Source organism: Miniopterus natalensis, chromosome 1 (genome assembly GCF_054644295.1).
Source record: "Miniopterus natalensis isolate mMinNat1 chromosome 1, mMinNat1.hap1, whole genome shotgun sequence".
Taxonomy (NCBI): Eukaryota; Metazoa; Chordata; class Mammalia; order Chiroptera; family Miniopteridae; genus Miniopterus; species Miniopterus natalensis.
In genome coordinates this window covers 179,680,229-179,706,003 of record NC_142081.1, presented here as the reverse complement: position 1 = coordinate 179,706,003, position 25,775 = coordinate 179,680,229, and the positions used below count along the sequence as shown (strand labels likewise).

Below are 25,775 nucleotides of genomic sequence, written 5' to 3'. Positions count from 1 at the left end.
TTCACAAACTAAGTCTCTAGCTACTTTAGACCATGGAGTTGGATGGTAAGATACAGAAAGAAGCTTTATAGCTTTTTATTTCCTCATTGGGCAATCATCAGTAATAATGTAAGTTTGAGTTAGATAGCATAACCAAGGTTTTTGCATATAATAAGGCATTCAGATATTTGTTTACTAGAAATTATGTAACAATTTGTAGTAGTATATTGAGTTTTTACTTATTAGAGCTTTACGTGTATTTTCTCATTCATTTTTTAAAACAAGTCTTATGAGGTAAGTACAGTCGTCACTGTTTCATAGATGAAGAAACCTTAAGCTCAGAGAAGTTAAGTAACTTGTCTAAAGTCAAACATCTAAGTGGCTCATCGGGGATTTCAGTCTCAGCCTTTGACTTTAAAGCCTATGTTTCTCATCACTTTCTGCTTTTGAATAAATCAGGATTGATTGAATATTAGAAATGGTGGTTATGTCTACTTTATGTTGTGGTTCTATAATACTATAATGAACAGTTACCTCAAAATTTTCAGAAGAATCCAATATTCTAGACTATTTTTGTTTTTATTCAAAAATTTAAAGACCCTAAAATGTCATTAGTATATCCTACCAAATCTTAAATAATAATATTTTATTTTGTTTTATAGTTCACATGAGCCATTTTTAGGCATATTTATTGAGTGCCTCCTATATGTCAAGCCTCATCTGGATGCTTTCATGGAAGCTATTCATTTAGTCCTTTTGACAGTCATTAGATGGATGGTAGATCTTTTAGTTATCTTATAAAAGTCAAGTTCTTGTCTTAATAGCAGGTGTTGTATGTAATAATATACAGTGTGTGCTATGTATATGCAGGTTCGACATCTGTGGATTCAGCCAACCTCAGATGAAGATATTCGGGGCCTGGGGGTGGGAGGGATTGTTGTTGATGTGTAGTACGTAGTTAGATGTATGATGTTTGTGTCTGTACTGAACATGTATGGACTTTTTTCTTGTCATTATTCCCTGAACAATATAAATACAGTATAACAACTATTTACATAGTATTTACATTGTATTAAGTATTATAAGTAATCTAGGGATGATTTAAAATATGTATGCCTAGGTTATATGCAAATACTATTCCATTTATATAAAGGACCTGAACATCTGCAGATAAATCTACAGGGGTTGGTGGTGGGAGGTGTGTATGTCCTGGGACCAATCCCTTGGGGATATTGAGGGAGACTGTATTAGCTGTTTCCTGAAGGCAGGCATAAATATTCTTGAATTACTTTTTTAGGTGGTTCAGATGTTTTAAAGGATAGTAGGGCGGTAGCATTATCATTCTTGAGCTCTTTCAGCAAATTGATACATATAAACAAGATATCTCCTGAAATAAATTAATTTAGATAGGCAGAATATTCACTGCCTTCTTGGCAACCCTTAAGAGAGGTAGATAAATTTTAAAAATTGGAACATAGACACTATTTGTAAGATGATTAAGTTATAAATATACCATATTCTTTGCTAATTAGAAACAAGTTCGGTGGTTTTTAAATTCTTATTTCCACTGCTGCCATTATATGAGACATTAATTTTTGATAAGATTAGTTTTAATGTTTTGGGGGGTATAGGAGATAGATTAATTTAAATTGTATTTTTATCAAACTATTGCAGAAAAGTGATTCACTTTGTTTAGGAAAAGCATCATTCAAGGGCATAAACTACTACTTTTGAAATAGATATACAAATATGGGTAGTTTGATGATATTTATTACAGGGCTCTTGCTGGGTTTTGAGATCCCCCCCCCCCCCCCCCAATCTCAATGTAATAGCTAAAGCAAAAGTTTACCTGTGGAATGTTAAAATGTTTATAATCATCATTAAGTAATGAGGCAGCTATTTTATACAGTGTAAAAAGTAATCAGCTTGAGAAGTAGAACGCCCATGGAAAAATTACCATATTGCACGTTTCTTAATTCTCTTATTTCATAATGGCTCAGTGGAAAAGGAACAATTTAGCTCTTGAGCTTTTTCCCTGGAGGTGTTTTGAATTTAGGAATTGTTGATATTTAAAAATCTCATCCCTTTCCATCCCTTTGGATTAAGTTAAATATAAAAATGATAGATTTTTAATATTAAAAATTATTCAAGAAATAAATGTTTTATAGGGAAAGCTGTTATAATATGAATAATATAGTTATAAAGTTCCCTTAGTTGGGCTGCTCTGATATATATCAGATAATGCTGTGGTGGTTACATACTGAAAGTTATCAGATAATTCAGGATAGAGCATATTAATAGCATATGGAGTTGAAGTAGGATTGGGGGACACTAAGATTCAGCATATATAAATAAGATTTATTTATATATCTGGACTCTCATACTACTCCTAATAGATTGTCTTTGGACATTCATGAAGGAATAACTTTATATGAAAAGTTATAGATATTCTAATCTGGAGTTAAATTAGAAAAAAGATTCTTAGGAAGGGAACTGAACCTACATATTTCTCAGGCCAAATTTATTATGCCTATATTTTGAAGCTAGCATTTATAACTGTACATAAAGTGTTATCTCTATATTCACAGAATTTCTTCAGCTTGTCATCTCTCACCTGTCTTACTTTTTGTTACTTTTGTTTTGACTACTTTCCTTTATATTTCACTTCTGTCAGTTGCTCTTTGATTCAGGCATCTATCTAGTTCAACTCATGTATCAGTCACTATGGCATTCTATTAAAAAGAATTAGCAAGAAAAGAATTGGAACCTAAAAGGGCTTGAAGAAAGTGGTATGAAGTGAATTGCTCTCTTGTTTTTCTCCCAGATCCACATTCATCTATCTATTCTTAACACTAGTGGAGGAGGATTTGAGAGAATTCAGGATACGCTGAGAGTTGAGTGTATGGGATTTTAAAGTTGATACTGCTCCTTGTACCTAGTTTTTTATTTTACTCTTTGTTATGGAAAACTTCAGATATCTATGGAAGGCAAATGGTATAATGTATTCTCCATGTACTCATTGGCCAGCTTTTAATTTTAAGACTTTCAACTCATGGCAGTCTTATTTGATGATTCCTTGATTATTTTTGAAGCAAATCCCAGGCATAGTTTCATATGTAAATATTCTGGTAACACAGTTTTATTTGCCGTATTTTGGAATAGTGAATATTCTGTGTTAATAGATCATAGAATCTTAGAATTAGAAGTTAACTCCTTAGAGTTAAAATTCAGACCTAGCTGCTTATTCAATGCAAGACTTCCCTCTTCAGAGTTTCCTGAGAGGCAGTTATCCTTCCAGGTATGGGAAGCTAGATAAACTTTTTAAAGTATGTATTTAGCTGCTAGTTGCTCAAGATAACTTCAAAGTAGAATGTTGCTTTCTATTTATATATTACTGGTTGGAACAACCGCTTTGTAAAGTTTTGCATTTTGTATACCCATTTAAAGACAGAGAATAATTTTATCTTTAGGCCTGCCTGTTGTTGTTGAATTTTATTTTAAAATTTTTAGCAAGCAGTACTGACATTTAATTTAGGGACAAGTTAAAAGTTTGGGAAAATTTTGCGTATTAGAGAACCAGCGAGAAATAGATTTTTTTCAGTTTACGGCATAATCTCTATATCCTTTTCCTCTATACCATCTATGCCTTTATACCTCTCTGCTTTCTTTTTGTCCGCCACCCCCACCCCCACTTATTTAGCAACTCTTGTCAGTGTGGACTACAGGGAAAAAGAAAAAGAATCTGTACTATTTGATTATCTTTGGCATTGGATTGTCTGGATTTAATGTGTTTACATGTAGCCCTGTTATTCACTGATAAGCCAATATAGTTGTATAAAATGGGTATTCTGTATGCTTAAAATAACCTTTAAATTAAAAACTAGTGCTTTTGATTATTTCCTTTTTGGGTTACTACTTTAAAATGAGTTTCATGTAATTGGATATAAAATACTACATGTTTTGAAAGTTCTATCACTATATTTGGCTTTACATATTTCAGATGAGCAGTGTTCTTAACTTTCTGTTTCCCCCATTTTTTAGGAGGAAGATATCAACTAGAGATAAAAATACCAGAAACATATCCATTTAATCCCCCTAAGGTATTGTAAGCCTATTTTTGTGCATGAACTTCTAGAATGTTTCTCTTGGCCCATTTAATTAATATATATTTTAGTGCTTATTAAAATTACAGTGTTTTGAGTTGTTGACTATGTCAATTTAATGCGGACAAGATTTCAGGTAATGGAAGATAGTTAGCTTCTGGAATTATAATGAAAAGCAAGCTTACTTAGAGGCAGCTAGTAATGGCTCTAGACAGGAATAATAGGATGTGCATCTGACAGTGGCTTAAATTCTAGGTCTGGAAAAACTTGCACTGTTCCTAGATGTAGAGAACTCTTATACAAATTCTTACTTTCCTCAGAGGAGTAGGGTTTTTAGGGAAGAAAGTATTCTGAATTTTTTCAACAATTATTTGAGTACTATGTGCCAATATACAAATAAATAAGACTTAACTGCCCTTGCTTTCATGGAGCTCACATTCTAGCAGCGAAAAAAATAATGAACAAATAATTGCAACTGTGATGAATGTTAAAAGAGAAAATCAAATGTTCTAGAGTCATGTATAACACGGGGAATTAACATAAACTTATTTTTTGACTGATCAGCTTCCTTTATGTCTTTACTTTTGCTCATTGCCACTTTATTACTTTCCTGTTTTGCCTATTCTTTAGTCACCCTTCATCTTTGTCAGTCCTCTTAGTTCTTTGCACTGCTGTTCTATAAATCTTCCTAAAGTACAGTTTTGATCATGGTTTATTTTTTCTTTCTTGTTAATAAAGTCTAAATTCCTTAGCTCAGCATTTAAGACCTCCTACCACCTGACCCTAGTCTTCTTTTCCATTCTAATCTTCTACCACCCTCACTTACAACAAGGGTCTCATTTGCCAACCTGGATTATATGCTATTTGGGGATGGTGCTTATTCTTTCACACTTTTCTCTCATTTTCACTTGAGTCGTCTCTGTCATTTAAAATTCTAGTTTTCTTTTGAAGCCTAGGTAAAGTATCACATTCTCCATTAAGCTGTGCCCATCAAATTGTTCTCCTCACAATAGCATTTTATATAATTTATATAGTACCAAAACAAATACAATACCAATTAATGTGTTGTATTATATGGGGCTGTGTATCTTTCACTAGGTTTTATGCTCCTGAGGTGAAGAACCATGTATACACCTCTGTATTTTCTGTGGCTCCTAACAGTGTCATGTCTTTGAATATATGATAGTAGTCATTCAGTAAATGTTTTTGAATTTACTTATTTAATCTGTTGGTTGTGCTCATTTAAGAGTAGGCATGGTAATGGAAATTCCAGGGTGAGTTTGGGTCATCTGACAGTTTGGAGTGCTTATTATTCTGTTGGCTTATGTACTTCTATTTTCTGATAAGCCTTGTTGATTTTTTTTTTTAAGTAGTGGTTAAAATATACCTAACATAAAAGTTACCATTTTATCCACTTTTAAGTGTGTAGATTAGTGGCATTAAGTATACTCATATCACCACCATCCATCTCCACAACTTTTTCATTTTTTCTGTTAAACAGTAACTTCATGTTACACCATGCCCCTAGCTCCTGGTAACTTTTCTATTTTCTCTCTATGAATTTGACTACTCTAGGTATCTCATTTAACTGGAAGTAATTGTATGATTTCATTTATGTGAAACTTTGCAAGAGCCAAATTCATAGAGACAGAAATAGATTGGTGGTTGCTTAGCACTTGGGAGGTGTGGGGGAATGACTAGTGAGGGGTTACATGGTTTCTTTTTGAGATGTGAAATGATAAAAAAATTAGATTGTGGTGATGGTTGCACAACTCTGTGAATAGACTCAAATCCATGAAGTTGTACATTTAAAATGTTCTCAATAAAAGTGTTTCATTATTAACCTCTAAAGTCTTTATTATAGCTTCAAAGCCATTGCATAGTCCTGATTCTGTTTTAGGCACTATTAGGCATTATTTCATTTAATCTTTGAAGTCACTGCTTTATTAGCCCCTCCCACCCCCAGTGTTTAGTACAATGAGAAAAATAGACTCAAAACATAGGTACTAAGGTCTGTCTGACGTTTTGCTACTAGCTCACAATTATCTTCAGGCCACTATCCTAGGCCATTCTCTGTTGAGGTAACTTCAAGATTTAGAAATACCTTCCTTTTTTAAAAATAGTTTATTGATTTTTAGGGAGAGGGAGAGAGTAACATCAATGTGAGAGCATAACATCAATCTGCTCCTCCTGCATGCCCCCCACCGGGGATTGAGCCCTGCCAGAAATTGGGCCAGCTACCTTTAAATGCATGGGACGACTCCCAGTCAACTGAGCCTCACTGGCCAGGGCACAAGGGTCTTCCTTTAATTAACCCAAGTTTTTCTCCCTCTGGCTTCATCCAGTTAGTCATACAGTGGTTGGAATTTATTATTCTTTTAAATATGGTACTCATCCCATTTATGGCATTAAGCTTTATAGCAGTAAATGTTAATGAACATATGTTCTACATATGTATATGTTAATTTGAAATTAACATATGTGTGTTGTTTTAAATATATCTTTATTGATTTCAGAGAGAGGAAGGGAGGGGGGGGAGATAGAAATATCAATGATGAGAGAGTCATCACTGATCGGCTGCCTCCTGCATGCCTCCTACTGGGGATCGAGCTGGCAACCTGGGCATGTGCCCTGACTGGGAATCGAACTGTGATCTCCTGGATCCTAGGTTGATGCTCAACCACTGAGCCACGCCTGGCTGGGCTCAATTTTAGTTTTTACTAATTGGTAAATATAATGGAAAGAATGGGGAATATTTGTATAGATTTCTTACTGAATTGTGTTCACATGTGTTTAATATGTCAGCTCAGGTTTAATTTTAAGCTTTATGAGGTAAAAAGTATTGGAGTTAGTTGGTTATATTTTCTTACCCTACTGTGCAGCTAAAACTGCACAAGATTGAAAACTTAAATTGATTTGTCTTAACATGGCCTCAGAGTATTTTCTCTTTACTACTCTGCAATAAATTATTGACCTGAAGAGCAGAAGGTTCACTTAGGAAAATATATATTCAAAGAATATATATATTTGAATCAGTTGAATATAGTTTGGAAAGAATTTGATTCAATGCATGCAACCCATGTTATTTCTAGAGTAAACTGTAATTTGTGTTCTATTGATGAAAACCCCATTAAATTAGGAAAACTGCATGTCAACTATTTGTCCAGTTATGTGTTGGAGATTATGTTGTGAATTTTCTTCTTTATCCTTGATATTATAAACATACTTTTATATGTCAAATTGAGTATAAATACCAGTGCTAATAACCTTTAGTGAGTGTGCTCATCTATGTAGGCATGTTTCTCATTTTCTTTTGTACAGTAAGTTAAAGATGGTTTGATACTATAACATATTTTAGTTCCAAGCTTGAAACTAGAAATTCCCAGTGGAAATATGAGCTTACATTTACAGTGAATAGTTAATGAATATAGGATGCAGCCTATAGAAGATATGCTTACCAATGATGATGTGCCAGTATTATCATATATAACTAAGAATAGTCCCCTTCTTTTATTTTGGTCTGGTAACACTATGTACATAATATTAAGTAAGATTTTTCTTTCTGTTCTTTGAGTGCTCCTCAAAGTTAATAACTATTCTGAAGTTACCCAAATGATGCTAGTAATTTCATTTGTGAAAATAAGGAGACTTGAATTGTTGTTAGAGTAAATGTTTTAGTACTTTATTCCATGTCTGTTTTGTAATCAGTCAAATATGACTCAAGTAGGTCATAATAAATGTCATTGTATTATTACTTATTCTTATCGTTCATCCCTTCCAAGTTCTTTTTTGATTCTACATTTTTGTTGGAACAGGACAGGGTTGGGATATGAATTGGGTGTAGAACAACAGGACATAATTCGAGGATACATGTGGGTACCACTGGTGATATTAAGGCTTGAGATAAAGAAGTGAAAATGTAAGAAAGGATATGATTGAAGATAAAGAATAACAAAAAAGAGAGGAACGGGAGATAAAGAGTGATGGACCACATAAGAACTATTTATAAGAGTTACTTTATTTATGTATTTTTAATTGAATTTATTGGGGTGAAATTAATAAAATTATATAGGTTTTAGTTGTACAATTCTGTAATACATCATCTGTATATTGTATTGTGTGTTCACCACCCCAAGTCTAAGAGTTACATTTTTACTGATGGATATTGGAATGTCCTCTTGAAAATTAGATTCTTTATTAGATCATCTGCAAATCAAAGTTATTTATTTCTAACTGTAGATTATAGTACAGAGTAAGAAATAGTTTAATAATTTTCTTGGTTCTGCATAAATATATGCACATTTGTTTCATTTAGTGTGTATAGAGAATCATGTATTGAAGACTTTTTTAAAAAGCAAGATATAGTTTACATAGGCTTAGATCACTTGCTTAAACCATAAACCTTCTGACATCTTCAGTAGTAATTTAACATTCTGTTTTCCAATTTTGTTGAAAATATTAAACCAACTTTTGTTTTAAAGTCACAAAAGGTTGTAATGTCTAAGTTACTGAAATTCTGGCATAAGAATTACGTTTTGAACTCAAATGAATGGTAAAAATTAAGATGTGAATATTGTGATTATATCTGTTATGAAGAAATGTCTGTTGTTCATAAGCTCTTTATAGCCTGTCTTATTTGACCTGTACTATATTTGAGAAGGATACTGTTTAGCCCTATAATAACAGGATTGTCATAATGTTAATTGCATGTGTATTCAGTATGAGGGACTTTAGATACTTAGAATGCTCTAGTAGGCAGGATAGATATCAGGCCTTTCAGGGAAGACTAGGCAAGTAAAAAAGATTATAGAGGTGCGTTCAATACTGTGACATAGGAAAGTACAGGGTGCTGTGGGAACAGATCAGGAAGAAGTGATATGGAAGCTGTAACTTGAAGGATAAGTAGGAGTTAGCCAGGAGAAAAGGGCCATTGAAGTGTGTTATTGAGAGAAGAAACATGTATAAAGGCCCCAATGCAAAAAAAACCACAAAACACCCACCCAAACTTTTTAAAAATATGACTTGTTGAGCAAATGCATGGAATATGAGGTAGAAGTGAGATTTGAGGGGTAGGTTAGGGCCAGTTTATGAATGTGGGCTTACACAAAGGGAATGAGAAGTCATTAAGGGGCCTTGAGTAGTAACATGAATCAGATTTGTTTTAAAGGACTCTCTCTGGTTTCAGTTTGGAGAATGGGTTGGAGGGAGCAGGACTGAAGGCAGTCAAGTTAGCAGACTGTTCAGTAACCCAGATGAAGAGTGATGATCTCCTTTAAGGAGATGGTGGTTCTGTGGATGGAGAGTAGTAGATGTAATTGAAATCATTAAGATTATTTTAAGAGCCCAGCCAGTGTGGCTAAGTGGTTGACCATCGACTTATGAACCAGGAGGTCATGGTTCACTTCCTGGTCAGAGCACATGGCTGTTTGCTGCTTGATCCCCAGTGAGGGGCATGCAGGAGGCAGCCAATCAGTGACTCTCATTATTGATGTTTCTATCTATCTCTCCCTGTCCCTCCCTCTCTTAGAAATCAATAAAAAATATATATATATATATTAAAAAATTATTTTAGAATAAAAAAGGATCAAGGCGCATGGAATGTCTCCATTAGTTTCAGGTGTTTTGAAGTCATTAGTGACAAACTGCTTTTTCAACTGACACTTATGTTATTAGTAAGTAGGTGAGGAAATAGAGATAGGTAGAATAGACAAATCCAAGTCTCACGGAGAGAAGTGGAAGGTGTTTAGCATCTTTCCTTAACAGCTTAGATTTGAAGCATATATTAATGAATTAATCATTATAAAGTACTTAGAACGTTGCTCGGTTCATAGTAATTATTCTAGTAAGTGTTAAGGAATTTTTACTCAGGTGATTATCATGTCAAATATAACCCTCCTCCTCCTCCCTCCCTCCTCCTCCTCCTCCAAAAGCTCAGAGTAAGAGCTGATGAACTAGATGTGGTGATCTGATAGAGTTAACACTTTAACTTTGTTGTTTTCTTCTTCTTCTGTGATAAGACAAATAGGTGACTAGAGCCTCAAAATCTGAAATCAGATTGTATGGAGCTTGCACTTTGTTCCGTTGCTAACTTAGTTATTTGATTTTGTATCAGCATGTTAAACTCTAAACCTCAGTGTCTCTTCAGTGCCTGGCACATAATAATAGGCATTCAAATATTTGTTGAATTATTTTTTAAAAAGAATTTGAGAAAAAAATTGCTACAGAAAAATTAGCAATCTTATAGCCACTTACTACTTGTGCTTCCATTTACTATTGATTTTGCTTACTTTTTCCTTCAAACTTATTCTACACCCTACTTCACACTAAAAAAGTTTGTGTTTACTATCTGTGAATACCTAGTAATTGTTGGGTTTCTTTAAGGGTGGAGCATTTATTAAAAGGTTTAAAAAGAATGTATGTCAATGACAACATTTGACTTAAGTGCTTTGTCTTCTACACCACTCCCTTCACTTAGGCAAAATGATGTAAGTATGGACACTTTTTTAAAATCTGGTGATTTCTTTCTCTTATAGTTCTATTTAAACTGTATGTGTTTTATTTCTGTTACTTAAAAACTCAAGTGTGCTTTATATTTCTAGGTCCGGTTTATCACTAAAATATGGCATCCTAATATTAGTTCCGTCACAGGGGCTATTTGTTTGGATATCCTGAAAGATCAATGGTAAGAGATTTTCAGTTTACCTTCTCGCCTCTCCCATATGAATTCCAAGACTATATGTGGAGTGTTAAATGTGTAATTGCCTCAAAGCATAAGATTATACAGAAGTAGGCAAAAGTAGGTTTACGGTTGTTTATATGGTAAATAATACAATAAATAACAATGCAAGAATAAACAGTTTTGCATACTTACAACTGTAAACCTACTTTTGCCCACCCCTGTATGATAGTTTCTCTTATTTGGGCAATGATTTTAAAACTTATGTACTTAAGTACATAATTGAAAATGTGTTATAATTGAGATCAGTCTCTATTTAAATATAGACTTACTAGATGATGTCAGATGCTAGCTTTACCTCTTGAAAAGTCTAGGATTTCATTTGTTATTTTGGTAAATTTTATTCTTTGTTATCTCAAGAAGATATTTGTGAAAAACTAAAAAAAAAAGTTTTGAAATAATCAACTCTGGCTTGGATGGTGTCAGGCAACAAAAATGTGAAAAGTTGTATTAATTGAGCACAGTTTTGGTTTTCAGATTCCAAGAAGGAATACCTTTGTAGGTGATATCTTCATTTGCACAGTAATTTATAGTGCATTCACATATTTTGCCTGATTTGATCTTAACATAGTGCTTTAAGAGTTCTTACTCTGGCCCTAGCCTATGTGGCTCAGTTGGTTTTGCATTGTCTTGTGCACCGAAAGGTTGCAGGTTTGATTCCTGGTTGGGGCATATGTCTAGGTTCTGGGCTCAATCCCCAGTAGGGGGTGTGCAGGAGGCAGCTGATTGATGTTTCTCTCTTTGCCTCTCCCTTCCTCTCTCTTTAAAATCAATGAAAACAGCCTGGCCGGGTGTGGCTCATCGGTTGAGCGTCGACCTAGGATCCAGGCAATTGCGGTTCAATTCCTGGTCAGGACACATGCCCGGGTTGTGGGCTCGATCAGTGACTCTCATCATTGATGTTTCTATCTCTCTCTCCCTCTCCTTTCCTCTCTCTGAAATCAATAAAGATATATTTTAAAAAATAGAATAAAATCAATAAAAACATATTAAAAAAAAAAAGTTCTTACTCTGGAGCCATTATGTTAAAAATGGAGCCATTACATTCAAACCCTGGCTCTGCCATTTACCAAACTGTATAGTCTTAAGCAACTTACCTAGTTTTTGTGCCTTAGTTTACTCATCTGAAAAAAAATGGGGTTAATACTTCCTTCATAGGACTGTTGACAGGATTAAATGAATTTTTTTATGTAATTCCCTTAGACTAGAGTCTGGCATATTCTGACACTGTGGATGGAAAGACTAAGACAAAGAGGTATAAAAAGACATTGGCGTGGGAGAAAACAGGAATAAGTTATGGCTTTGATTTGTTAAGGAAGGGAAAGAATGGAACCTGAACAAGGTGAGGCAGGAATGACAACATTCACTGTATGGGCGATTTGGTTTATTTAATAACTGGATAAACAGGCAAGAGTTGATGGTTTGGTTTGGTTTTCTTTTTCCATTCTAATAGCACATCCGCGTAAGGCTTCTCCCTCAGTATATCACCTCTTGGGATCTAGTTCCTTGACCTGTATTCCATATGGTTAAACATTGAACAGTGTAGAATACATCTACCTAACTTTATCTTAAACATATCGAAAACTGAACTTATACTCCACTAACCAAAAACATGCTTCACCCCATATAAGTTATTGGCAGTTACATCCTTGCAGTTGCTCAGACCAAAGTCTCATCATGATCCTTGGTTCTTCTTTCTCTGGTACCCTGTACCCTCTCTGTAAACCCTGTTGGTGAAACTTCCAAAACCTTAGTAGTAGCTTCACTGCTGCCACCTTGATCCAAGTCACATTACCTCTTGCCTGGATGATTATGGTAGCCTGCCCCAGTGCTTCTGACTCTTCCCTACTCAGGCTTTTCTCAACAGCCAGAATAACAACCCCCCCTTTAAAAATAAATAAAGCTCCGGACTAAAATCTTCCACTGACTTTCCTTTCTGTTCAGAGTTAAGCCAGCAGTACTACCACTCTTGATTATCTCTCTGTAGATAGTTGAAAGATTATGGTGTATATATATAGGGAGAGAACTTGAATATTTGTACCAAAAGACTTTCTGTCAACTATTTCCATTTCCTAAGACAGGTGATATAGCTGAATTTAGTCTTGTTTGATATCTGTATAATTAAAATATTAAAAGATATCAAAGACACACCAGATAAAATAGGTGAGATTGGTTATCCATGGGTTTGTTCTCTCTCTGCCCTTCCCAGCTTTATTGAGGTATAATTGACATTTAATGGATATCTATGTTTAAGCGTGGATGTTCAGACTCAAAACTGGAATTTGATAAAGAAAACTACAAGATAATAATCTTAGGAAATATAAATTGAATAAACGAATACTTTGGGACAGGTATGCTAGAAAACAATTTGTTAATCTTGGTCCTTTATTAATACAAGTAGATGGTGATTTACTTGTTTATTTCTTAACTTCTAAACTTAGTCTATGTGGAAACTATTTTCTAATTCCCCCCCTCCCCCACCTATTATAATTAAAGGTGTCTTAATATACCTGGGGAAGAAATTGACAACACATAAAAATTGCTCTCAGTGCTACTGCCTTTTCAAAAGATATGAACAGGCATTAAGAGGTTATTTATTTAGATGGTTGGTAAGCTATGTTCAGCATCATTAGTCATCAGGGAAATGTAAATTAAAATCACAATTATGTACCACTACATACTTACAGATGGTTCTCATGAATTGCTGATACAAATGTCATTCAACCGCCCAACCATTAGAATGTACCAAAGCTAAACGTACACCTTCAATATGGCCTAGCAGTTCCAGTTTCTACTCTTAGGTATATATCCAAGAGAAGTGAGTGCATATGTCCACCAAAAGACTTGTACAAGAATATCTATAGCAGATTTACTCACATTGGAAGTAACTCAAATGTCTGTCAACGAGAATGGGTATATAATGGCATTATTATTGTACAGTGGAACACTACCTAGCAGGGGGGGAAAAGCATGTTGACACAGTCAGCATGGAGGATTCTCATAGACATTCTGAGTGACAAAAACCAAACAGGAATATGCACTATGATTCGGTTTTTATGAAATTCAAAATGAACCAATAATTTATGGCGATAGAAATTAGGACAGTGGTGGGGTAGGTAAGGGTTATGAATGGGCGGGGCATAAGTGAATCTTTTTGACTGGAAATACTCTGTATTTTAATCTGGGTGTTGGTTACATGGGTATGTGTACATATAAAAATTAATGCAGCCCTAGCCTGTTTGGTTCAGTGGTTAGAGCGTTGGTCTGCAGACTGAAAGGTCCCAGGTTCGATTGCAGCCAAGGGCATCTACCTCAGTTGCAGGCTCGATCCCCTGCCCTGGTTGGGATCGTGCAGGAGGCAACCAATTGATGTGTCTCTCTCACATTGATGTTTCTCTTTCTCTCCCCCCCCCCTCCCTCTTTCCCTCCCTCCCCCTCGCACTCTCCCTGAAAAAGCAATGGAAAAAAATACCCTCAGGTGAGGCTCAAAAAATAAAAATTTAATGCAGCTCTGCAGCATTTTACTTTGCTTATTATACCTTAAAAAATTATAACAAAAAGGCTGCCATTCTCTTTAGCATTCAGAGTTTTGCATAAACATAGATGATTTATTGATGGTCTTCTGGAAGATCCTTAACAGAAAAGTTAGTCAACAATACAAACAATTCCCATGCTTATTTTGCATGCTAAAGGCCCTACTTAGTTCATATAAATGTTTAATTAGCTATATTAGCTGCTTATTGATTTGAGATCTGAGCAAAACTAATGAGAGGAAGATAGGTTTATGTAGTACTCCTCATATCATCAACTAATTAAAATTAGTTAACACATTTTGAAATAATTTTATATTCCTGTTTTTCTCCAAGGGTTTTGTTTTTAATAGATTTAAGCTAATTTTATACACTGAATCCTAAAAATCTCAATGCAATATGAATTTAATCAGTACTTTGTGAAAAGAACAATAAATGGAACAGAAATACTGTATTTTCGGTTATATACTTTTTCACTTTACTAAATTTGGATTCAAAATGTAGAACAATAAAAATGTACACATTTTAATTTTTAACATTTTTTTCTTTTTAAATAAATTTCAGTTACAATTGATGTACAATATTATATTAGTTTCAGGTGTACAACAGAGATTAGACATTTATATAACTTATAAAGTGATCACTTGATAAGTCTAGCATCCATCTGGCACCATATAAAGTTGTTATTCTTTTAAATTGTTTATTCTCCAATTACAGTTGACATACATCATTATATTAGTTTCAGGTGTACACCCCAGTGACCAGACATTACATAACTTAGTGATTACCCCAGTAAATCCTGCACCCATCTGACACCACACCTACTTATTAGAATATTATTAACTATATTCCTTATGCTGTAATTTACATCTCTATGAATGTACACATTTCTTTATACCATCAAAGATGTTACAGTGTTTATAGCGTTTAGGGCCAGAAGAGTAGGTTTCATTTTGATATGAATTTTATTACTAATTAAAAATGTCATTGTTTACTATTGATTTTTTCAGATTTCTTTATTCAGCTAATTCTTAATGGTTTATAAACACTTCCCCAACATTTTATTATTTTCAAGCATATAGAAAACATACAACGTTTTCTCATTGAGATTGTTATAAATTGAATCTAAAATTATAGCACCAGATGTTTCCTTTCATTTTGAGGGCAAACAGCCCCTTTTAACATGTTCAACTTTAGGCCCTTAGTTTCTGCTTCTTGAAGTGATAGATAACTCAGAGGGTCTATAATAGTTTATGAATGTCTTCCCAATAAAGATACTGCAAATGAACTAGAAAGTATTTATAATAATAACTTATAAATCTCTAAGGGAAGAGTTTATCACTTTAAAATTTTTAAAATATATTTAATTATGAAATACATAGGACATAAAATTTACCATCCTAACTTTTGTTTTTAAAATGACATATAGCATTGTAATCTTTTTTTTTTAATCTATATGTTTTTATTGATTTCAGAGAGAGGGAGTGGGGGGAGAGATAGAAACATCAATGATGAGAGACATGCCTCCTACATGTCCCCTACTGGGGATTGAGACTGCAACCCAGGCATGTGCCCTGACTGGAAATCGAACCGAGATCTCCTGGATCCTAGGTCGATGCTCAACCGCTGAGCCACGCCCAGCCGGGCCAGCATTGTAATCTTAACTGTTTTAAAGTGTATAGTTGAGCCCTAGCTGGTGTGGCTCAATGGTTAGAGCATCAGCCTACGGACTGAAGGGTCCTGGGTTCGATTCTGGTCAAGGGTATGTTCCTCAGTTGCAGGCTCGATCCCAGCTCTGGTCGGGGTGTGTGCAGAAGGAAACCAATTGATGTGTCTGTCTCACAATGATGCCCCCCCCCCCCCCATAAGCAATAGAAAATATATCCTCTGGTGAGGGTTAAAAAAAAAATTATACAGTTGAGTAATAAGTATATTTACATTGTTGTGCAGCCAGTTTTCAGAACCATCTCCCTTTTAAAATAAGACTATCTTTTTAGATTCACAGCAAAATTGAGAGAAAGGTACAGAGGTTTCTGATACACTCCCTGTCTGCACACATGCATAACCTACCCCATTATCAGCATCCTCCACCAGAGTGGTACATTTATTAGTTTGATGAACCTATATTGACACATCCCAATCACCCAAAGTCCATAGCTTATATTATGTTTGACTCTTGTACATTCTGTGGCTTTAAACAAATGTATATAATAACATGTATTCATCATTATGGTATACAGAGTATTTTCACTGCCCTAGAATTGATCTGTGCTCTGCCTCTTCATCCCTCCACCCTATTCCTGCCCTCCCAGAACTCTTCATCTTGCCAAACTGTAACTCTTTACCCATTCAGCTTCCCATTCCCCTCCCTCCAGTCCATGACAACCACCATTCTACTTTCTGTCTGTATGAATCATAGTGTTTGTCTTTTTATTCCTGACTTCACTTAACACAATGTCCTTAAGATGCATCCACGTTGAAGCATGTGTCAGATTTTTCTTTTTAAGGCTGAATAAAATTCCATGGTATGTATAGATCACATTTTGTTCATTCATTGCTTGATGGAAACTTGAATTGCTTCCACATTTTGACAACTGTGAATAATGCTTGCTATGAATATGGGTGTACAGTTACCTGTTTATGAGTCCCTGCTTTTAATTATTTTGGGTATATGTCCTTAAGTGGAATTGCTGTGTTTTATTTTTTTGAGGAATTGCCATACTGTTTCTGTTGATTCTCACCAACAGTGCAAAAGGATTCCAGGTATTCCACATCCTCGCCAACAAGTGTTATTTTGGGGGGTTTTTTGGATAGTAGTCATCCTAATGGATTTGAGGTGATATTTTATTGTTTGATTTATATTTCCCTAATGATTAGTGATGTTAAGCATCTTTTTGTTGTTGTTTTTGTAATTGATTTTGAGAGGGAGAGAAAAAAAAAGAGAAGCATTGATTTGTTCCACTTTTTTGTGCATTCATTGGTTGACACTTATGTGTGCCCTGACCAGGCATCCAGCCTGCAACCTTGGTGTATTGCGACACACTGTAACCAACTAAGCTACCCAGCCAGGGCAGTTAAGCATCTTTTCATGTGCTTATCAGTTATTTGTATATCTTCATGGGAGATATGTTTTAAGCCCTTTCTCATTTTTTAAGTAGTTTTGTTGTTGTTGAGTTGCAAGAGTTCTTTCTATATTCCAGATTATTAACCCCTTTTCAGATATATAATTTGCAAATATTTTCTGCCATTCTGTGGGTTGCCTTCACTCTATTGATTGTATCTTTGAACAGGTGTTTTGGTTTTTTTCCTTCCCTCTCTACACAGGAGTTTTTAACTTTGATGGAGTTGCATATTAATTTTTCTGGTTTTTCTTTTGTTGCTTGTGCTTTAGATGATGCCCAAGAAATTATTGCCAACTTCAGTGTTATGAAGCTTTCCCCCTATGTTTTCTTCTAAGAGCTTTATAATTTCAGCTTTTACATTTAGGGCTTTGATCCGTTTTGAGTTAATTTTTATGTATGGTGTAAGGCAAGGGCCCAACTTCATTCTTTTGAGAGGTTTAAAATATCTGTTGCCTTGTTGAGATGTAAATATATAAAGCTACCTTGTGATGATAAGATTTTGCTAAGACTTGGATTGCTTTTATTTTACATGCTTTTATATTTTTATTGCAAGAGAAAATAATTGTGAGTTTAATAATTTTTTAAATGAAATAATTCCTTTGAGTGAAGATTTTTTTTTCCAATATTCAGATCAGTTTTCTTCTAAGAAACAATTATTTTAATTTAAAATTATCTAAGTTAAGATTTTTATTAAAGTGATGTCATATGTTTTTTAAATTAGGATGCTTAAACAAGTGCATTGGGGTATTAGAGTAACCAGCTTAATTTTGTATATTCTATTTCTGTGATATTTTGTATGTTTGTCCTGTTCTGGGTGGTTTAAATCTGCTTAGAGCTGATGTATCTAGGTAGCTTTTGATGTGCATGTGCCTTTAAACATTCTCTTTAAAATTACCCAAGCGTAAAATGAAATTACAGTAGTGAACTTCTAATTATGAAAGATTTCAACCTTGTTTGGTGCTAATGACAGGGCAACAGTGAACGTTTAAGGACTAAATTTGGGTTTTTATGCTTTGACATCTGTCTTAAAAGAATATTGTCCATTTAAAGATGTTACAACTGTTGGTTGAAAAGAATTTGTGTAAGCTCTTAGGAAATTTTAAACCTTAGTCTGGAGAAACAATTACTATTTCTCAGCTCTATTTCAGAAATAGAACTTTCTATGAGATAAAATTATATAATGGTAAAAAGGTTTTGAAATCCTGTTCTCTTTTAATACTAGTTTAGCATTTCAGCTAATTTTTAGCATTATAACCAATTTTTTCTTATTCCTGTAGCTTCTCTAAAAGAATAAATTGATTGATAAAAATTTTACTCTGATGGTATTTTAAAGAACCACTTGTTTAATTTTTTTCTAATATATAACATATAGACCTACAGATGTGATATTTATCAGTTTAGAGCAGCCTTTCTCAATTAGCTTAATCTGTAATGCACTAAAGCAGTATTTCTGAAAGATTAGCTTATATCAGAATCACTTGGAATACCTGTTAAACCACCCCAGAGTCTCTAATTCAGTAGGTCTGGGATAAGGCTGAGAATTTTCATTTCTTATAAGTTTCCGAGTGATATCAATGTTGCTAGTTGGGGGAAGCATATTTTGTCAGACTCACTGCCTTAAGATATCATCCATTTTTGGTAATAAATTAACTTTTCTTCTAAGCATCTAGGATGGTATTATTTATATATACCGTCCTGGGGAAAAATGAGAAAATAGTCACTTATTAATTTTCTCTTTGTGTGGTTAAAATGAGAAACCCAATCGAAAAGTATTTTAGAGTGGTCTAATTAGTGTGATGAAAATGGGCATGTTGTTTAATATCTTTAGGATCTTAAATATTCCACTATTACGCTTATATTTATAAATATTTTGATATTAACAATTTTTTAACAGAAATGCTATGAATTCTTGCTGGTTAGGTAGGTACCATTTTCTAGATACATATTTGCTTTATAAATACATTTAGAAGCATGAATTAAGTGATATTTTAAGCAAAAAACTTGTTCTATTTCAGAATGTTATGGAATGATTTCAGGCTTTCTTGAAAGTAAAAGCTATGTGCTTGATGATACTTTGTTTTTAAAGTGCCATTGAAAATAAGTTCCACATATTAGTATATCACTTTATTTTTACTTCATGTCTAGAGAAATGGATAGAAAGTAAGTCAGTAGACAGAGCTTACCTGTAGGATATTGGTAACAAGAAAAAAACAAGGCCAGTTCAAAACAGTTTAAATTGTCTTAAGAGCACGGCTGGGCATGGCTCAGCAGTTGAGCGTCGTCCTAGGATCCAGGCGATCGGGGTTCGATTCCCAGTCAGGGCACATGCCCCGGTTGTGGGCTCGATCAGTGACTCTCTCATCGTTGATGTTTCTATCTCTCTCTCTCCCTCTCCTTTCCTCTCTCTGAAATCAATAAAGATATATATTAAAAAATAATAATAAAATAAATAAATTGTCTTAAGAAATATTTGTTCATTGTAAAGAAAAAATGTGATAGGCAGACATGTAATTATAAATTCTTAATTATATAATTGAGATAAAACTTGGGTTACGTTTCACTCCAGTAGTTGTGTTTTATTCAGAAAACATTCACTTCGCTTTCGTCATGCAGAGCATTCTTTTTTTTTTTTTTTTAATATCTTTATTGATTTCAGAGAGAGGAAAGGAGAGGGAGAGAGAGAAATAGAAACATCAGTGATGAGAGAGTCATTGATCGGCTGCTTCCTGCACACCCCCAACTGGGGATCGAGCCTGCAACCTAGGCATGTGCCCTGACCGGGAATCGAACCCCAATCACCTGGATCCTAGGACGATGCTCAACCGCTGAGCCACGCCCGGCCAGGCAATGCAGAGCATTCTTAACTTGATCTTTTCCTATTTTTAATTTTAGGGCAGCAGCAATGACTCTTCGCACAGTATTATTGTCATTGCAAGCACTGTTGGCAGCTGCAGAACCAGATGATCCACAGGATGCAGTAGTAGCAAATCAGGTAAGATAGCTACTTTTCTTCTTTTGAGACTCTTATATTTACCTTTTAGTCTCTACTTTAGAGGTTTGCAGTGTTAACGTATGTGCATACTTCTATTGAAACTAAATTTGGAAGTGGTTCCTTACTTGCAATAAGGTTATTTTGTCAAATATAATAGTGAAAAGTTAATGCCTTGATTTTTAACATACTAGCTTAATTGGGTATATGGTAGGTTTTTTTTAAACATATTATGGAAATTTTCAAACACATAATATCAAAAGGATTAGAGTGAACATCCATATACCTACCACCTATATTCTGTGATTAACATTTTCCTACTTGTGCTTTATCGTGTGTGTATCCGTTTAGCTCCCTCCGTAAGTGGTAATCCCTTCCTGATGATCATTTTAACTAGCTTCTGTGGCACTGAAGTGACGTGGTAAAGTTTACCAAAGTGACTTTATAATTGCCAAATGGAATAAATATTTTTTTAGTTTTGATCTTTGATTTTCAAGAAAGGGGACATAAAGTTACAGTAAGACTGTTTTTGTAAATAATGTTTTATTGTAACACAGCCACACCTGTTTGATTACTTTCCAGCTATAAGTGGCAGAATTGAATAGTTGTGACAAAGACAGTATGGTTTGAAAGCCTGAAATAATTATTACCTGGTTTTTTAAGAAAGTTTGCCGCCTGGCCGGCCGTGGCTCACCGGTTGAGCGTTGATCTGGGATCCAAGCGATCGGGGTTTGATTCCCGGTCAGGGCACATGCCCGGGTTGCAGGCTTGATCAATGACTCATCATTGATGTTTCTATCTCTCTCTCTCCCTCTCCTGTCCTCTCTTTGAAATCAATAAAGAGATATTTAGAAAGAAAGAAAGTTTGCCAACCCCTGCTCTAAACCATTAGGATTTTTTTTTTTTAACTAGAAATTTTTTCCTCACTTGACTTCTGAGATACGGTTCTCTTCTCTTTCTGTCTTCATAGTTGTCATTCCTTCTTTGTTCCTACAATTATGTCTCTTCTTTCTCTTCCCTTTTAAGTATAGTTCCTTTGTTCTATTATATACACTCACTTAGATGATTATATCCACACTGATTTACCATCTGTATGTTGATAAAATGCTCAGGCTAGACCTTTCTCCTGAGCCCAAGAGCCTATTTGGAACTGGATAGCTCTATATAAATGTTTTGTGGATACCTCAGCACAGCATTCTCAAACTGAATGCAGAATCTTAAATCCTGTAAGCCTGTGTCTGTCTTTCTATGATACCATCATTAGTTTAGTTAAATATCCAAGTCACAGACTGGGAATTCTTCTCTATGTATTTTTTTCTCTCTCATTGATTCTATTCCCAGTATCTCTGTCATCATACTTCTCTGATTGTCTCAGTACACATTTTTCTAAATTTCTACTGTTCTAATAGAGCTCCCCTTCCTCAGCCTCTTCCTTCCCCCATGTTTTACATTGATACCAGTTAGCTTTATAATGTGCAAATCTTACTTTACTTTACTAAAAACCTGTTAGCTCTGCTATCACCTACTTGGTGTAAGGCTCAATTCTTTAGTTTGCAGATTTCCTCCGTGATTTTAACTATCTACATATCCAACTTAATTCCCTAAATTCTTACTGTTCCTCACACTCATGCTTTTTCAAGGTACATTCATTTCTACGTGTCATTTTGCCCAATCTGCCATGTTTCCTCTACCTGAAGAAACTTTTTTAATCCTCACCCAGGGATTAGAGAGAGAAGAAGGGAGAGAGAAAAATTGATCAATTCCCTCCCATATACAGCCCACGACGCTCCAACCGAGCCACACCAGCGAGGGCTACCTGAGGAAACTTTTCCTCTTAGCAAACTTCTCTTTTCCCTTGAAAAGTTGTTCACTCCTTGTTTTATGTATATTCTTGTTAAAATGTTCTATTTGTCTCAGAGTGCTTAGAATTATGGTTTTACTTGTTATATGTATGTATGTGCTATTCATTCATTTTCGGTAGTCAGAAGCATAGCCTGTGTCCCAGCTTTCATTTCTTCTAGCTCCTAAAACAAGCCAATAATTTGACTTATTTCCTTGTTAAGAATTAATATTAGAAACTACATTTATCATTTTAATATAATGAAATCTCATCAGTGTTAAAATATTAAAGATGTATTAAATACTTTTACAAGAAATAAAGTGAATTGAACTTATTTTAATGTATACTTTGACTTATTAAGTGGTGGAATATTTGAGAATAAATTTACCTCTTTTCAATCCACATGGGAAGTTTTATTTTTTAAAAGTGTTGTATGGTGCCCGGCCGGGCATGGCTCAGCGGTTGAGCATCGACCTAGGATCCAGGCAATCGGGGTTCGATTGCCAGTCAGGCTACATGCCCGAGTTGTGGGCTCAGTCCCCAATCGGAGGCGTGCAGGAGGCAGCCAATCAGTGACTCTCTTATCATTGATGTTTCTCTCTCTCTCTCTCCCTCTCTTTTCCTCTCTGAAATTAATAAAGATATATTTTAATAAATAAATAAATAAGTGTTGTATGGTAAGTTCATAATCATCTCAAAACATATGCTATAAGTTAGGACTTTGCACTGATACAGCTTTAGCAAAATAGTAAAGTCCAGTTGTATATTCTAGCCTGAGCTGTGGTTAATACAAAAGTTTGGTCATATTTATTAATGTCTATATTATTTTAGCAACTAGTAATTCCACTTAGTTGTGCAGTATTTGCCCCACACAGTGTTTAGAAACATCTCTAATTAGAAACAATCTCTGATGCCTCACTTGACTTAGTATTAGTTTTCCGTTACTTAAACATTTGTAGAAATCAGAGATCAGAGTTGATAAATGTCATTTGTCTATGTTTTTTTTTTGTCTGTATAACTTACGAATTATAGTTTCAGGTTAAACGGTTTTCTTGAGTGACATTGTTTTCAGTGGAAAGTGAATCAACATTTAAAATCTATAATTTTATTTAGAAAAAGCAGAAGCTATTAGGCAGTTAGAACTGAGTTACTATTTGAATGTTATAACTATTATCATGTCAATTTTTTCCTCATATAGTACAAACAAAATCCTGAAATGTTCAAACAGACAGCTCGACTCTGGGCACATGTGTATGCTGGAGCACCAGTTTCTAGTCCAGAATACACCAAAAAAATAGAAAACTTATGTGCTATGGGCTTTGATAGGGTAAGTAACATAAAGGCATGCTGATTTTGATATATTGATTGATTTTAAATGATTGTGGCAAATCCTTGGCTGACAGAATTGGTTCAGAAATACTCTAAATTTTAGTTTTGGTAGATAAATTTTTTGTTGTTAAAAATTAGTGATTTTTCTTTTCCTTTTGCTGATTCCAGTCATTGGTTGTAGAAGCTTTTTTATGCACTACAAGTGCAATGCAATATAAAAATAAAAACTAAAACAAAATATGGTTTCTCAATATAAAGACACAGTGAGTGATTCAGTATTTTAAAAATATTTCCTTGAGATTTGATTTGTGTTTTTTTTTTTGTCCCCCTTTTTATTTCTACAGAATGCAGTAATAGTGGCCTTGTCTTCAAAATCATGGGATGTAGAGACTGCAACAGAATTGCTTCTGAGTAACTGAGGCATAATGAGAGAGCTGCTGATATAGTCAAGCTTGCCCCTTCTTGAGGAGCATCAACATCTGTTATTTTTAGGATTCTGCATAGATTTCTTTTAAACTGGCATTCTTGCCTAATGATGTTATCTAGGCACCATTGGAGACTGAAAAAAAATCCCTGCTCTGTAAATAAAGCTAATTAAACGTCTGTGTAAATTTAAAAAGGGGAAATACTTTAATTTTTTTCTTAATAGTGTAAAAATTCTTTGAGCTAAGCGAAACCATGGAAAAAACATGCTACTTTAGTGTTTAGCAGTGTACCAGACTAGCAAGAGTTTGCTTCAGGATTTTGTTGAATAATTAAGATAATATTTTGAGTGTGTCAGGACCATTCAAATTGTTGGTGTTGCATCACAGCTACCTTAACTGTTTTTAACATGGATCCTCTGTGCCTGTGAATTTACTTGCATGCTTGTACTTGACTTCTTAGGATGGGTAGCTGAAAAGACCACCATTTTAAGCATTTGAGAGTTCTTAAACTTGAGATTTATCCAGAATTGAAGATGGTGACCTATTCAGAGCCTTTTTGTCCTAGTCAGCAGACGGGGCACTATATTTATTTTCCCCCTCTTACCACACACAGCTAATATCCTAATAGTAAATTCTCTGGGAAATGTGCTGAGGGGCAGTATCCCTTGCTCCATTTTTAGGTCGTCTGTGTGGAATGTTTTGTCACAGTTCTTTACTCTTAAAAAACGTTCCTATGTTAAGTAATAATGTAAAAATGGAGCTGCCAATTTTGTTTCTCTTGCAAAACCGTTAACTACTTGATGTTGCAGTATTCCCGAGATTTAATAAAAGAACCCAGCTTAGTTTTTCAAGTGAATTTGACATCTATTTTTAAGCTGATGAAATTTTTCTTTGAGAACTTGAAAGGATGAAATCAACTGCAGTTTTTTAACCTAATTTGGCTTGATGGAGATTGCTTTATTGGATACTTTAAAAGTCACCCTTGCTTGCATTTCCCCCTATTTACACATGAAAGCTGTGTTGGTGTTTTACTGTACATACTTCAGATGCACATAGGAATAGAAGTGTGTTATAAATCTAGCTTTCTTTATGATGTTTCTGATAATATGAAAATTGAAAACTTTACCTTCTCTTGTACATAGTCAGACTTTCTATTCAATTAAAGTTACATTTCATTCTAAGTTCTAAAGTTTGAAAATTATTAGTTTTGCAAGCTCAAACACTAATGTGACCATTTTATGAAGGTTGAAATGGATTTATGCAGGCAGTTCTATACATAGAAACACAGTTCTTACTCAGTTTTCAGGACCAATGCAAATAATAAAAATGTAATGGAATCGGAATGAATTAAAGCAAGGCTGTATAGTTGAAAGTCCTATTATAAAAGGTTTGCTTCAAGTGTTACTCTAAATTATAATTGTTAAGTGTTTGGAAAATAATTTTGAACCATAAATTCAGCATAATTTCATTTGACTTCTCAATAATCTTAGAAGCAATAAAAGAACCATTGTTAAATATAGTGTAACGTTAAATATGTGAAGGTTCTTCCAAAAACTTGTAAGGCTTTCCTAATCAATAGTAAACTCTTGTAGTAGATATTATTGCATACTAAACACAAGTTGCTATGTTTTTTTCCCTATATGTTTGCTTAAGCATAAATTTCTTTATACAATCACCTCCTTTAATTGTAGTTAGTTACTTTCTGAAGATGCCAAAGGAAAC

General features: G+C 34.4%; 1 protein-coding gene across 2 annotated transcripts in view; it reads left to right on the top strand.

Moving 5' to 3' along the window:
* UBE2K (ubiquitin conjugating enzyme E2 K) overlaps positions 1-25,234 on the top strand; it is a 52,930-nt gene extending 27,696 nt beyond the window's left edge. For both annotated transcript variants that reach the window (XM_016206596.2, XM_016206602.2), the window contains exons 3-7: positions 4,021-4,079; positions 10,682-10,764; positions 20,363-20,462; positions 23,498-23,626; positions 23,973-25,234. In XM_016206596.2, coding sequence (XP_016062082.1) covers positions 4,021-4,079; positions 10,682-10,764; positions 20,363-20,462; positions 23,498-23,626; positions 23,973-24,047 — 446 coding nt within the window. In that variant the 3' untranslated portion in view covers positions 24,048-25,234. The remainder of the gene's footprint in view (positions 1-4,020; positions 4,080-10,681; positions 10,765-20,362; positions 20,463-23,497; positions 23,627-23,972) is intronic.
* Positions 25,235-25,775: the final 541 nt, after the last annotated feature.